We start from the raw sequence: 15,865 nt of genomic DNA, 5'->3' as shown, positions 1-15,865 counted from the left end.
AGAAATCCATGCCCTTCTAGACATACAGATTATCAGAGTATGAATTGAATATATACTCTATATACAGTATTAGATTTTTTTCAAAGCCCGTTTTGTGACCCTCACAAGGACAAGTGACTATGTGGGATAATGGATGTGTGGGTGTTTTGCTGTACACACAGAGCCCCAGGGAATATACTTGTTCTTCAAGGTTTTACAAACTCTAACTATAAGCTATATTCATAAAAGGCTTGAGATATGTTGTCTATTCTGTCTTGTACAGAAAATCCACAAGTTTGTTAAATTGTTTCGCCGTGATGTGCTTGTGTAATGAAATGGTAGAGATATGTTCTATAAACTTTCTTCCTTTTAAAAAAGTATTTGAATGTATTTTTTTTAAAGTCAATGAGCAGGTTCTTCACATGCAAAAAAAAATAAGGGAAGCGTATTCAGCCTGTAGTCAGCACATTTTTTTAAACCGATACAACAACACATGATGCAATGTTTTGGACATATGCTGTCATTTGGATGAAAATATCTCAAGCATCCATAAGCTGGTTCTCTGTCACCATTTAGGAGAAAGCACAAAAGAAAACTATAAATAATAGTTGCACTCACTACATAGCAATTTCAGCCTCCGTGCCTCCATTTAGATAATTACATCTCTCATTCAGGAGTTTCTGAAAGGAAAACTGCTGCAACACTATGCAAGCTTGTTTGGTAGAGCAAAAAGTTTAAACACTAGAGAGGGGCAATTCTTTCAATTGTTTTAAACTATTGCTTCCTGCTGATAGGGTTGTGTGGTGGTTAGCGCTGCTATTTCAAAGCTCTTGGATCCTGGGCTAGTGTCCCATTATGTTGTCTGCATGAATTGTCTCCAGGTGCTTTGATTTCCAGCCATGGTTTCTCAGTTAATGGGTGTCTCTAAATTGTGTGCTTGTCCTTGGTTTGACTGGCTTCTGCACCCAGGATGTAGTTCTGTTTTGGCCTATGCATTCAGCACAGGCTCTGGGTTACCCCTACCAGGAATAACTATCTTTCTGCTAATGGATGCAAAGAGAATTAAGTGTCTTTCACTGAACTCATTGAACCGTGTATTGAAATAATACTTCAAGTAAAGGTATACTCCTACTTGTGGAGCACTAATACTACATCAGTTATCAACTAAAGTATTATCAAATGTTCATAGTTTCAAATTATCCTCACAGTTTCTATCATTGTTTCTTAGTGCTGTATATACTGTATTTCAAAACCATTCAATATAATATTTTGTATAATTGTGAACTACAGGTGCAAAAGTGTACATTCATACATTCATAACACAGTTGTAACTAAATCACAAGAATGAACCTGCAGAGAAAATTGCCAAGTTTGCATTAAATTACATAGATTTATTTTATTGTGATTTCTAAATGACAGTACTCAGTGTTAAAAATGCTGACAAGAACATTAAGAGAGTAATGTTCACAAATATTTTCTTTGCTGACTCTGCAGAATGCTGTGGCAAACAAGTTCTCAACAATTTTATTGCCTTCTGTTTTTAATCATTTAATAACAATGATTGCTAATTCTTTATGAAGTAAATCTGATAGGTACAGCAGGAAAAAAAGCTAATTTAGATTCTCAGTAACACCTCACCTCATATGCAGCCTTAACTGATCTGGTTTTCAGGAGAGCAGAAACTAGAGAAGAATACATAAAACATTCTTTTAAATTTCTACACCCCTGCTTTATAAGAAATAGAATTAGAATTACAGCAGTAATTCAATGCAAAGAGTAATAAAGAAATTATGATATAGGAACAAATAGAATTTGGAATACTGTATCATTCTAATTTCATTATAGCTAACACAGCCCTTTTCATCTTTCTTTAAAAGTGGATTGAAAACCATTTTACAGAATGAAGAGAACATGGAAATCTGTGTTAACTACCATGTCACCATGCCACACTGTGAACCATTGCACACAAAACATACATTTTCTATGTTTTATTACTAATATTCTTCAGAGGGGTTAGTATTAACTAACTATTAGATGAATGATTGAACACTGCATTCAACAGATTCTCTCCACTTTGGACAGTAACAGTTAACTATAGCTGTGGTAATTTAGCTAGGCAGCAATACCATCTGTGTTAGGCAGTAATGTTTAATTTATAGATGTACTGCATGTGTATGAGCATGCATTGCTGTCAATGTGGGGACAAAATCTGAGAAAATATTCCCACAAAGATAGTAACACCTAACACCTAGATGAGCCCATCTAGCTCATGTGGTTATGAGCAGCTACTGTAAGTGATCAAAGTACTGTATCTCTTTGAAACATTTCTTGAAAGAACACAGGGTATCAGCTTCAACAAAATGGCAGGGTAGTTTGTTCCAGACCCCCATAATACTTGTTTAAAAACAGCTGAGAAAGATTCACCTTTCATACATCCATGTTGACTATCCCTTGAATCCTATTTCCAAATAAATGATCCAGTAGTTTGGTTCAAATGATTGTTTCCATACTTCTTGTGAAATAGAAATAAGACTTTTGGTGTAATTGGCCAGTCAGTGTATATTAGTCCCCTCTTGAGTGGCTTCAGGAATATTTTTTGAAACTGTCTCTGAAAAACATACCCTGTTCCCTTAAATAAAATAACACCAGATATCACATTTTTAAGTGCTTTTCTTAAGTGCTTCTAGAACTTGTAACCTCAATTAACTAATACTAATAGCCTTTGAAGTAAGTAGCTGCATCAGCATGCGTAGGCTGCAAAAGAACAAGTAAAGGTTTATTCCATGCTAAAAAGAGAAGAAAAGAAACACAACATTTCGACTGTGGAGCCTTCTTCGGGGACTTCTTCCGCCTGAGACATGAGACATACTTAGCATACTGGTACTGTTATATGCATCCTTAATCCAATGCTATACTTTGAATAAAAGCCTCTGCCAATTTAATGGAATGTAAATCGAAACAGATAAAAATTAGATAGTATTCATTAAATGTATTAGCCATTGCATTTTCTCATTCAACAAATTTCAAAGATTAATGTCCCCGAAGACTAAAATCATACATTGCTTTTTCCTAAACATCATTTGCCGTTTTACTGATGATCTAATACCGAAAAAAAATATTTGTTATCTTCCATTGTAATATTCTCTTCCATCTCTTGCTTGGATTTGCTCATATATTTTTTTATGTGTTGTTCTTTTTTAATTGTTTTATATAGTGCTTTCTTTCTCCTTATAATTTAATTGGTTTGTTAAACAATCTGGTTAACTGCTTTATAGCCTTTAGTTTACTTGCCTGAAAGATTAGTTATTTTATTTTATGAACCCCATTTACCTAAACACTGTCTGACACCGCCAATTACAATCCATTTTGCATGACATAAATTAACATTAAGCTCATATCCACTTGTTTTGGATTTTCACATCAAATAAAATATTATAGTTTATTTATTTAATCTTTAAATAGAATTCAAACTGGTTTTAATAAGGGAATGTAAGTAACATGGTATGGTTGGCTGTCTTCTGTTATTACTTTTTATGTACATCCTTTTTATTACATCTAAAAAGTGAAATGTCTAGTAATTTTGGAATTTTGTCATGATTTGACATTAATTGAAAGAAAAAGGCATCATTTTACATTAATATGCGCCTGCATTTATATTTATGCCTGGCAAAATATAGCTGTATTGTATTGGTGAAAACAATGAAAACTATGTACATCAACATGATCCATCGTCCAATAAGATATAATAAACCGCTTAATCCTGATAAGGATGGTGGCAGCCTGGAATATATACTGGAATATTATTCTGGGCACAAGGTAAGACAGTAGACTTGACTGGACAGTCCGTCACAGGGCACACACTCACCAACAAACCTAAGCACAAAAGGAATGATTTAGAGGTTAATTAACAATTAATCAAGGCTGCACGTCTTATGATGACAAAGGATATACCAGAATCCTCTATATTCTGGTGTTGCCACATCCAAAGTAATTTACTCAGTTTTGTTGTTCCAGCTTTGACAGGATCTTATATAACCTCACTTCATCACTCAGTTGGGCTAGAGAGTAACAACACTTTACTGTGCACAATCAGGAATAAGGGAGAGGTATTAAAGGCACTTTTCACTGATAGAATTTACTTGACTTCTGAATGCTTCTGATAATTTTTCATTCTAAAATGTAAAAATATAAACATTATGCAGAATATTATGTAGTTACCCTTTGATCCTTTTAGCATATATTCAACATATTTATGAACTTAAGTACAACTAATGACAATTGTTTTGTTATGATTAATCTATGCCAGCAAATAAACTTTTGGTAGGGAGAAAATGTGGCTATCAACAATAGTCATCTAAACATGTATTTTGTAAAGAATAGGTACTGTATTACACACCACAGTGTCTTCAGAGCAATAAAAGGTTTAAGCACTTGTTTTGTATTTACAACAGGCACGTTCCTAACAGTCTGACCAGATGTAATTATGATTCACCACAAAAGTTCATTCTGAAGGTTAGCTGTTCAGCTGTTACAAGAACTGTATACATAGAACTTCAAATTTTAAGTTAAAAAGCATTTCTGAACTCAAGGCTTAAACTATACTGAAGAATATTTTGTAAGTATGTTACATTCCATTTTTCCAAATTAAAAACCATTTAATGATATATTCGTAGCAACGATTTTCAAATCTTTAAATCCTTAGTCAACATGCAAATCCCTGTAAGCAGTACTTAAATGAAAATACTCAAAACTTCACATCAATGGAAACTAAATATGAAAAAGAAAATGTGGAGTAAATGTGGAGTACTGTTTTTGTGCATTTTTGTGCATGTCCTAAAATAAACTGCTATGAACCACCTGACTCAAATGGTAAAGGAGAAGGGGGGAAGGGATGTGCTTCTTACTTGTCAATGTAAATATTTTCCTAAAGGAACTGCAGTAATGGAGTAAGTAATGGAGTTGTGAAGGTGGAAATTGGTTTAATATATATTCTCCTTACAGTACTTTTTTGTGGTAATTATATACATTTAGAGCCCAAAACATAAATCTTTGATAAGGCCCCCAATCAAGCAGAAACCTCCTTAGCTATTATTTGGTCACAGGAGCTTGTTTTGGGGGGGGGGGGGTAAATATATCTTAAGACAAAGGGGTGTGTGGGATCTTCCCTCCCTCAAGTGAAAGTTAGTCACACCTTACAGCCTTGCTTTCGTCACTGTGTAGAGATTTGTTGTGTTCTACCTGAGGTCCTTTAAAAAACCACCAATCAAGAAGAGCTCGCAGTCCATAGAAGGAGACCTGCCTGCTCCTGGAAACAGCTTTCTCAGAGCTGAAGTGCCCATAGCCACTAAGCAAAACTGTAAGGTAAGGAGAAAGGCCGCCTTGAATGCAATATTTCTGTTACGTTCAATACTGCATTTCAATCTGCTTCTCATCATTACGTTTGCCTCCAATTTTCTGGAGAGCAGACAGTGCAGAAGAGAGCAGAGAACATCCCAGTCACCTGTTTTGCTTTACATATTTTGCAAAATATTTACCATCAGTTCAAACCAAGTTCAAAGAGCAAACAGGACTTACTGCATGCATTTTTACCTTATACAGATGCAGGATAACATTGATGGGGTCTTAAATGCCTGAAAGCATTTTCTTCCTTCATACATGTATGTACTGTACTTCACAATGCACTGTGTTAGAACTATGTCATCACTGAACTGCGTGTGTCCTTTTAAAGCACAGGTGTGTGTCACCTATTTCAATGATTTAAAGACATAGCTTTCATCTTATCAACAATATCTGTTGTGAGAGTGTTGTTATTAATACTGTGCTCTATGTCCTATTTTCACAGAAATAAGCAGGATCATGAAGACCATTTTGCTTCTATTTTGCTTGTTAGGGGTGGGCTACACACTTCCAGTAAGTTATCGCTGTACTTAAGTGTAATAATACCTGTTTAATTTTTAATTCAAAAGCAGACATTTCAGATCTAATTGCATCTCATGGCCTTTTTATTTTCTAGATTCCCCAAGAAGATGTCATCCTTGTAAGTACAGTATATCATTAATTTAATGAAATAGCAAGTCTTACAAGTATAAGTCAGCTAAGATCTGTCAGTATTCAAATGTATTCTATTTATACTGGGAAAGTTTCTCCACATCCAGGAAACGGATAGCTTCATTAGCTGAAAAAGTTTAAGTCTATTGGTTTTTGTATAGCATATATACGTGCTATGCTTTTATTTGTTGTTTATAAATAATCATGTTACAAATCTGACATAAATGTCAGATTAAATATAATATACTTTAAACAATTATAGAGCCAAAGGCAGACTGGATTCACTGACAGAGCTCACAGAAAATAGCAATACAATACTCATAATGTTAAGTCTTGAAAAGTCTCTGCAAAAATCCTTCTGTTTCTGTTATTCAGAAGACATTGATGCAGCTTTTTCAACACTTAATTTAAGACAGAAGTAGTACCAGAGACTGGTATATTACTAACAAGTACCCATTACTGAAATGGGTGAGAAAACTGAATCAAGTAATTATAGATCAATAAGTCTGATTTCTATTAAGAAAAGAATTATTAGAAATACACCATAAGACCACCTTTGTAGAAATTATATCATAACAGTCAACACAGATTAAGAAGAGTAAAGTCTTGCCTAACCATCTTGTTAGAGTTTTTTAACAAGCTACAACAGCAATGGATAAACATTATATAAAGAGTATATGATGTGGCATATTTACAGTAAATTTTCAGAAGGCTTTTTAAGAATTTAAGAATTAATGATTAATTCTTAAATTTGTGGTGGTAAGCATTCAGGAAAATGTGTGTTTGACTTGAAGACTGTTTATTAAATAACCAGTTTCAGTACAGACAAAGGGTGAATACTTAAATTTAGTGATATAATTAGTGGAGTACCACATGGATCAGTAGTAGGACCAGAGCTCTTCTTAATTTATTTCAATGATCTAATAAACCAGTTTGCAGATGATAAATAAGGAGGGTAAGCCAACACTGTAGAAGCAGCAAAATTGATTTTTTTAAAATTAGATACAATTCAAGACTGAAAACACCTGGCAGATGACATTTAATTTAGAACAGAGCAGAGTTTTGATTGCAAGTAGTAAAAAACTATGAATACAAAATGGGGTCTGATCTAGAATATACTTCTTATGAAAAAAGACTTAGTAGTTTATGTTGACACACCATCTTCTAGAAAATATGGGAAAGCAATTAAACAGGCAAAAGGATAGGACTTATAGGTAAAAGCACATAATTAAAATCAAGGGATTTCTATGTTCTATTTTTATAATACACTAGTATGTCCCTCATTTAGAATATTGTGTATGGTTTTTAGTCACATCACTGGAGAAAAAATATTGCTGAGGTGGAAGCTATCTACACAAGATACATTGTGGGCCTTAAATGAATATCTTACACTGACAGGCTCAAGGAGACCCACTTTTTTTAGTCTTGAACAAAGACTACGAGGGCACCTGATTCAAGTATTCAAAGTCCTCAAAGAAGTTTGAGGATTTTTGAGAAAAGAGAAAGTCGACCATTTATTGTGTACAGATTTCTTCAGAATGAACAGGGAAACATTAACCATGGAGCACAAGTGAAAACTACACAAAAGTGCATGTGAAAAGGTAGTAAAACTGTGTTTAAGTAAAACCAAAGGCTTCTTTAAAGAAAAGGCCAAATGAGATCTTTGGATCAATTAATTGCTGCGGAGCTTTCTGGATTGGCCAAGTGTCCTTGTGATCTTTCTTATGTTCTCCTGTACCAGTCAATAGAGAGGAACTGTTTTTTATTCTGACAACACACTGTAAATGTTCCATATGCATCAGTATCAGCTTTATCTTGATTGCAGTTGGATTCGGTAATTGACATCCTGTATACTTTGCTTTCCAGTACTTTGCAATAGTAGTTTTTTATTTTCTGTTTGTTTCCTTTCAGGCAAGTGGTAAAAACAGCAGTGCCATAGAAGAAGAGGTAAGAATGTCATGTAGATATTGCATTATTGGTCAAATTAATAACCACACATTTGTGCATTATGCATTGTCCTTTAAACAACAGTAAATCAAGGTTTACATTCTTTGGTGTACCCATCGTGCCCATTTAAATATTACTATATATACCAATGTGCCGATTTATAGTTTAGAAGTGACAACCACTCCACTCCATTCTGAATTCCATAGCTGCTATGTGAGCTAGTGACTAGTGACTAGTTAACTAGTTTAAACTAGTGAGGTCTGTAGCAAAAGAGAGATTATCCCAGAGTCTAGAAGTAATGGGTGGCAGGTTAAGCTGAGAGGACACGGCTGCTCTCTTCCTGTAGGGGTACGCCAGTCCATTAGCACCCATTCAGAACTTAGAATATTCCCTCTCTGCTGTTCATGTTATACCATCATGCTCTATCATTGCAGATTCCAGGCTTAAGAAAGAGTTTTAAGTGGTACAGTCCTTTTGGAGACATATATCACTTCTGGGGTTAATGGGCTTGACTAAGCCTTAGGCCAGGTATACTTGATGGTCACTGGTTTGCACATTACAAATTGAGTTCTATCATTTTCATGTGCCCATAGCATTGTATAATTACATCAGAACTGTGATATAAAACCTAGGTTTGCCAGAATACATTTAGATTGTTACATACTCAAATAATTCTTTGAAAATACAGTCCTTATTTTTCACTGTCAGCGAAATATATTTTGAAGACCGCTTGACCATCAAATATACCAAAACTGGAAAGGTATAATTAGATTTATATAGAGAAATCATTAAATGAATAGGGCATAAAGGATATGCGATATGATTAAATATATGATTAGTTAAAACTAACACAGGTCTGCTATTATTTTGTTTTCAACTTAGGTCCATTTCAGTGGGAATATCACTCTTCTCAGCCTGGATAGAGATGTTTCTGGGGGAGGAAACGGGGATTCTAAAAGCAGTTCTGAGTCAAAAAGCAGTTCAGAGGAGGATTCTGACAGCAGTTCTGAGGAGCAGTCTGGTGACAATGGTGGTTCAGGGGACACTCTGAAAATTAGAGACGCTGGTTTATTTGAAAATGGTACAACGACTTATGTCAGTTACATATTCAGAGACTTCAGTGGTGATGACAGCTATGGTGAAGATAAAGTAAATCATGAAATCAGAGTTCCTGTCATAGAGGGAAATGTACAGAACACGGCTGCCATTAGAAATCTCACAAATGAAGTACGTGGTTTCGAAAGCACTAGGACAGATAAAAGAGATGGAAATCTTAAATATTTTAGTGTTCAAAAAAGTTTAGAAGCCCAAGATAATGAAGTGCTCTTAGTTGCAAAGCCTGTGGAACGTGGAATGAGTAAGACACCCTATGAAAAACAACGTAGTGATGATAAAGCAGAGAATGTTGCTGATCTATTCACCTTCCAAGAAACAATAGACAACTATGACTTTGACGATGAAGGCATGCAGGGAGATGATCCCAGTGGTTCTTCATCTCACACTAGTGCCAATAAAAGTTCCAGAGAATCAAAAGATACCAGTGACTCTTGCAAGTCCAGTGATTCTAGTGACTCCAGTGATTCTAGTTCTTCATGTAGCTCAAGTGACTCTAGTGATTCCAGTGACTCTAGTGATTCCAGTTCTTCATGTAGCTCAAGTGACTCCAGTGATTCTAGTGACTCTAGTGATTCCAGTTCTTCATGTAGCTCAAGTGACTCTAGTGATTCCAGTGACTCTAGTGATTCCAGTTCTTCATGTAGCTCAAGTGACTCCAGTGATTCCAGTGATTCTAGTTCGTGTAGCTCAAGTGACTCCAGTGATTCTAGTGACTCTAGTGATTCCAGTTCTTCATGTAGCTCAAGTGACTCTAGTGATTCCAGTGACTCTAGTGATTCCAGTTCTTCATGTAGCTCAAGTGACTCCAGTGACTCCAGCGATTCTAGTTCGTGTAGCTCAAGTGACTCCAGTGATTCTAGTGACTCTAGTGATTCCAGTTCTTCGTGTAGCTCAAGTGACTCTAGTGATTCCAGTGACTCTAGTGATTCCAGTTCTTCATGTAGCTCAAGTGACTCTAGTGATTCCAGTGACTCTAGTGATTCCAGTTCTTCATGTAGCTCAAGTGACTCCAGCGACTCCAGTGATTCTAGTGACTCCAGTGATTCTAGTTCGTGTAGCTCAAGTGACTCCAGTGATTCTAGTGACTCTAGTGATTCCAGTTCTTCATGTAGCTCAAGTGACTCTAGTGATTCTAGTGACTCTAGTGATTCCAGCTCTTCATGTAGCTCAAGTGACTCCAGCGACTCTAGTGATTCTAGTGACTCATGTGGATCAAGTGACTCTGACTCCTCAGACTCCAGTGACTCATGCAACACCTCCAATCACTCAGATAATGGCTCTGATCATAACAGTAGCAGTCAGGAGAAGAAATAAACACCATAATCTTGAAGGATCATTGAAATAAAAAAGAAATACATGGGTCCTTCAATCACATATCTTGTAATTTAAGTATTGCTGTCAAAGATATTTAGTTTTTTACTATTTTTGACACAAAATAGAAATATTTAGATACAAGGTTGTGTAGTATTATGGTTGATTGAGGTATTGATTACGAGAGCCAAGGAGCTTAGGTATAAATATTGTATTATAATGTATGGTTCATTGTCAATGTCCATTTTTGTGGAATATGTAAAATTTGTTAAGTATAGTATGGTAAATAAATGTCAAATATTAAGTCACGTTTCTTGTATTATTTGTAGTTAGATTGCATTTTTGTTGACTTAAATATAATGCATTATTGTCGTTATTATTTTTACCAACTCCTTTTTCCAAGCTGATACATTCATAACAACCAATGAACTGGACAAAATAGTATGATGATAGAAGACAATGTAATGAACAATGTTCAGTTCTTCAGATGAGAAGTTAAAAATGAGGTTCTAAATGCTTAATCACTGAATATGCAGTATTAGTTCATGTTCATAAGAGTACTGGTGTTAACTATGGTGCCCTTCCTAAATTCCACTCTAGACCTCAGCATTCTGGGCTCCTCAAATCTTTCACTTAATTCAACTGATGAAGCTTATTTGTTTTTGCCTTTGGTACTTCATGGTAACTTCCACAGTCGACTAGAAATTCACTATTTTTTAATCGGAAAAGGTAACACATCTGACCACCCAAAAATAGCTTTCGTCCAGGAATTTCAATTCATAGTGTTTGTCACTACGATAACAGTGTGGTAGTGCTGTGATTGCCCACTAAATACAAAGACAGGATGAGATTCTTTCCCAGAAGCATAAGTAAACAAAATGACTTCAGCCCTACAAAGTTATATAACAGTGGTTTAAGACTAAATATACGACCGAAAATAGCATGGTTACCTGCAGCTAGATGATTTCCATTGTCTGGGTGAGAGCAGCAAACAGAAAAGACATCTACATATGTAGGTTGGTAGTGAAGCACAACAGAGAGCCAGAACCTTAGCTAAGGTTAAAGGTGACTTTTAAAGGCAATGGAATAGTAGCTGGACACCCAGCTGGTCTGTTCCTTAAACATCTTGCATCAGAGCGCCATCTGGCAGTTGGGAGGGGAGCTGTTCTCCGCATCCTTGCTCATAGCAGTGTGAACACCATTGTCTATTCCCATGAAAATAAAAATAAGCATCCTGAGCTACGTTTTCATTATATAAATAATAATACAACTATTTTTATTTGTATTATTCATTTATAATAATATAAAAATAAACAATAATTTTTCTTCAAGTTTTCTTCACTCTTGTCAATGTGGACTTTGGGTTTTAGGGTGAAGTTCGATTTAAACATTAGGATAAGGTTTAGGCAAAGGTATGGGTTTACTGTAGGGATGGGCAATTGTTAGGGATCAGATAAGAATAAGGTCAGGATTTTAACAGAGAAGTCACAATTAAACAGTAATTAGGAAAATGTGTGGTGTTTTCTCTGAGTTCTTTTCTAAATTTCTGTTTTCCAACCAATGCAACACTGTCTTATTTTTAGTCATCTGTACACCATACACTGCACATAGAGGATCTACTGTAGATTTTTACCAACCAGCCAATAATGCAAACCAGTCATTTATCACAAAGTGCAAGTCCAGCAACTAATACTAATACTTTGCAGTTTTATCACAGTTTTAAAGTGAGAGAGAGTACAAGACAATGAAACAAGAGCCGACAGTAACGAGACAAAAAAGCCAATGGTTACATTAGAACATATGATTACAAACAAGCAGAGTCATTTGGCCCATCTAGCCTTTACCAATTTATTGATCCAAGGACTGAAAGAAACCAGGGTATCGATTTCAACAACAGGCAGAGTAGCTTGTTCCACACTGTCACAATAAGTTACGCAAAGAGGTGTCTCCTGTTCTCGATAACAACATTACATATTGATTATGTCTAGATAATATTTTTATGTTTGTTGAATTCTTTTTCTGGTGAATGATACGTTTTATATAATGATTTGGAACTAGCAGCTAATACTATAAAAGGCATGCATTCCCAATTACGTTAAGCAATTCTCGGTTCCAAGCCTGTATGAAAGTACATTTTTCTTCTGCATGAAGAGTAGCATCACAGTACCATCTCACTATCATCCACTTCTGTCTACAACTCTGAAGTAAGAATTCCAGAATTTCTTTTCAGTGGATCAAAATATTCAACACTAAAAGTCAATTTATAGGTCAATCTTTGATAAAGTTATTTTCATTACTAGGCCCTTTCAGGTACAGTAGGAATAAATTCACAACATGCTTTGCCTATCCCGGTTGCAGTGTTAATATTGATTCATAATATTGATTCATATTGAACAAATGTCTTTGATTCTGAAAAAGTAGGAAATCTAGTTTGATCGCAGGAACAAACCCAAATCTGTCTTTAGTGTATATTTTCAGAAACGGGGGAAATCAGTGTTTGTTGTCATTGTTCTCTCGAGCTTCAAAATGATAACAATTTTAATTTTCCTTTGTATGAAAAATGTTGAAAACAGACACAATTCTAGAAATTCAAAAATGTAAAAACTAAAATTTTCATATTACCCATTATACAGTATATATATATATTATAATATTATTATTATAATGAATTATAATAATAATAATTGCTTACACTTATATAGCACTTTTTTGGACACTCCACTCAAAGCGCTTTTACACGTAATGGGGACTCCCCTCCACCACCACCAATGTGCAGCCCCACCTGGATGATGCGACGGCAACCATAGTGCGCCAGAACGGTCACCACACACCAGCTCTCAGTGGGGAGGAGAGCAGAGTAATGAAGCCAATTCATAGACGGGGATTATTAGGAGGCCATGATTGGTAAGGGCCAATGGGAAGTTTCTGGCCAAGACGCCGGGGTTACACCCCTACTCTTTTCGAGAAACGCCCTGGATTTTTGAATGATCATAGACAGTCAGGACCTCGGTTTTACATCTCATCCAAAGGACAGCGCCTGTTTACAGTATAGTGTTCCCGTCACTTTATACCATATATATTGTAACGCAACGGGGGCTCAGGCGGGCGCCCTTGCCGCATCAGGTCGGCCCCACACCGTCCGGGGCTCGAACCCGCGACTTCCGCGTCTCTCTGCAGCGACCCAGCACCGTGAGCTAAAGAGAGATCTCTCTACAGCCCAGTAGCTGTAGTCCTGCTATCATAGGGAAGGGCGGTGACGTCACCTGCTCTGGTACGCCGGCTCTTACACAGTACCTGTCGGCCGTAAGCGTTACACTCTCCCCCGCTTAAATCGCCGTCCCCGGCGAAGGGCTATCCCATCCCGCTTCTGACACCAATGTAACGCAACGGGGGCTCAGGCGGGCGCCCTTGCCGCATCAGGTCGGCCCCACACCGTCCGGGGCTCGAACCCGCGACTTCCGCGTCTCTCTGCAGCGACCCAGCACCGTGAGCTAAAGAGAGATCTCTCTACAGCCCAGTAGCTGTAGTCCTGCTATCATAGGGAAGGGCGGTGACGTCACCTGCTCTGGTACGCCGGCTCTTACACAGTACCTGTCGGCCGTAAGCGTTACACTCTCCCCCGCTTAAATCGCCGTCCCCGGCGAAGGGCTATCCCATCCCGCTTCTGACACCAATGTAACGCAACGGGGGCTCAGGCGGGCGCCCTTGCCGCATCAGGTCGGCCCCACACCGTCCGGGGCTCGAACCCGCGACTTCCGCGTCTCTCTGCAGCGACCCAGCACCGTGAGCTAAAGAGAGATCTCTCTACAGCCCAGTAGCTGTAGTCCTGCTATCATAGGGAAGGGCGGTGACGTCACCTGCTCTGGTACGCCGGCTCTTACACAGTACCTGTCGGCCGTAAGCGTTACACTCTCCCCCGCTTAAATCGCCGTCCCCGGCGAAGGGCTATCCCATCCCGCTTCTGACACCAATGTAACGCAACGGGGGCTCAGGCGGGCGCCCTTGCCGCATCAGGTCGGCCCCACACCGTCCGGGGCTCGAACCCGCGACTTCCGCGTCTCTCTGCAGCGACCCAGCACCGTGAGCTAAAGAGAGATCTCTCTACAGCCCAGTAGCTGTAGTCCTGCTATCACAGGGAAGGGCGGTGACGTCACCTGCTCTGGTACGCCGGCTCTTACACAGTACCTGTCGGCCGTAAGCGTTACAATATGTATGAAGGGTGGCACGGTGGCATAGTTGTTAGCCTTGCTGTCTTGCAGCAGTGAGGCCCTAAATTCAATTCCAGGCCTGGGGTGCTATCTGCATGTCCCCCAGTGTTTGTGTGGGTTTCCTCTGGCTGCTCCGGTTTCCTCCAATCGTTCAAAGGCATGTGAGTAGGTTAAATGGCTTCTGGGAAAATGCACCATGTGAATGTGGGTCCTGCAAAGGACTGGCATCCAGGGTGTATCCTGTCTTGTGCCCATTGCTTGCCAGGAAAGGCTCTGCCTCCTCCACAACACTGAATTGAATAAAGTGGTTAGAAAATGGATGGATATATATATATAGTAATGCACACTCCCTTTATTGTAGAATATTCTTCCATTAATTTTGAGCAATTATTTTCTAGAATTACACTGGAATTAGACAGCAGCAGCGTTTTTTTATTTTGTTTCAGAGAATATTCAGAACTCTTTGCTTATTTAAATGTGTTCAGTCCTGTAATTTTGCTTTGCTTTGCGTCTTGATTCAAGACATGATTCAACAAGGCTGTGTCTGCTTGGCTGCCACCATAATCCTTTAGTAAGACATAAACACACGTGGCTTCATGTTACAAGTAATCCAGCTACATTTTGTTGGATATGCGACACCGTTTTGTAATCTGTTTAATTTGTCAATTTTCAAGACTTTCATTAAAAGTTGGTGGCTAAATATAATTTCTCAGATAAATGAATACAGCATAACAACTAAACATTAAAGCATCATCTTTGAGAATCCATATATCCAACATAGTCCTGACAGTAAAATAGTGAATGTGCTAGCACTAGACCTGTCACTTATAGGATATATTTCTTGAGACAGTGATGTAGGTCATTTGCTGGTACACATTCCAGTGTAAATCCTGCATATTATTACAATTTCAGTTTGTCTGCTGAGGTAATGCATGAAACAAAGGCATGAAAGTGTGGAGAGGTTCCTGTAATGCATTTTGGTTTATATCTTAATCAATATCTTAAGCATCTTCTCGAGGTCTGTGTCAAAGGATTCAATAAAAAAATGTAATTATTTAATGTCAGTACCAAGACAAACTTAACAGGTTAAGCCAAGAGACAAGAAGCCAGAAAAATATTTTGTGATTACATCTTAATTTCCACTGAATAGTTTCTGGTTTTAAGTTTTTACATGCATAACATTTCATAAATTAACAGGTGAAGAGAATTATTACTTACTTGTTATTTCCCTGTTTGGCTTTAAAATGTATGCATAA

At 37.5% G+C, this 15,865-nt stretch overlaps 1 protein-coding gene across 1 annotated transcript; it reads left to right on the top strand.

The window, feature by feature from the left end:
- The first annotated feature begins 5,829 nt into the window (after nt 1–5,829).
- Nucleotides 5,830–10,404, top strand: LOC148840511 (uncharacterized). The gene is made up of 4 exons (XM_088918882.1): nt 5,830–5,889; nt 5,993–6,016; nt 7,939–7,974; nt 8,857–10,404. Exons 1-4 carry the CDS (start codon nt 5,836–5,838, stop codon nt 10,402–10,404), a joined length of 1,662 nt encoding a protein of 553 aa, XP_088775008.1. The 5' UTR covers nt 5,830–5,835.
- Nucleotides 10,405–15,865: the final 5,461 nt, after the last annotated feature.

Source organism: Atractosteus spatula, chromosome 1 (genome assembly GCF_055471065.1).
Source record: "Atractosteus spatula isolate fAtrSpa1 chromosome 1, fAtrSpa1.hap1, whole genome shotgun sequence".
Taxonomy (NCBI): Eukaryota; Metazoa; Chordata; class Actinopteri; order Semionotiformes; family Lepisosteidae; genus Atractosteus; species Atractosteus spatula.
This window is presented reverse-complemented; position numbering and strand designations above follow the sequence as displayed.

What these genes read in the sequence shown, in the direction of transcription:
- LOC148840511 (XM_088918882.1), top strand. Translation starts at nt 5,836, where the DNA reads ATGAAGACCATTTTGCTTCTATTTTGCTTGTTAGGGGTGGGCTACACA. An exon ending in GGGTGGGCTACACACTTCCA is followed by an intron (nt 5,890 to 5,992) that starts GTAAGTTATCGC and finishes TTTATTTTCTAG; the next exon opens with ATTCCCCAAGAAGATGTCAT. An exon ending in CCCAAGAAGATGTCATCCTT is followed by an intron (nt 6,017 to 7,938) that starts GTAAGTACAGTA and finishes GTTTCCTTTCAG; the next exon opens with GCAAGTGGTAAAAACAGCAG.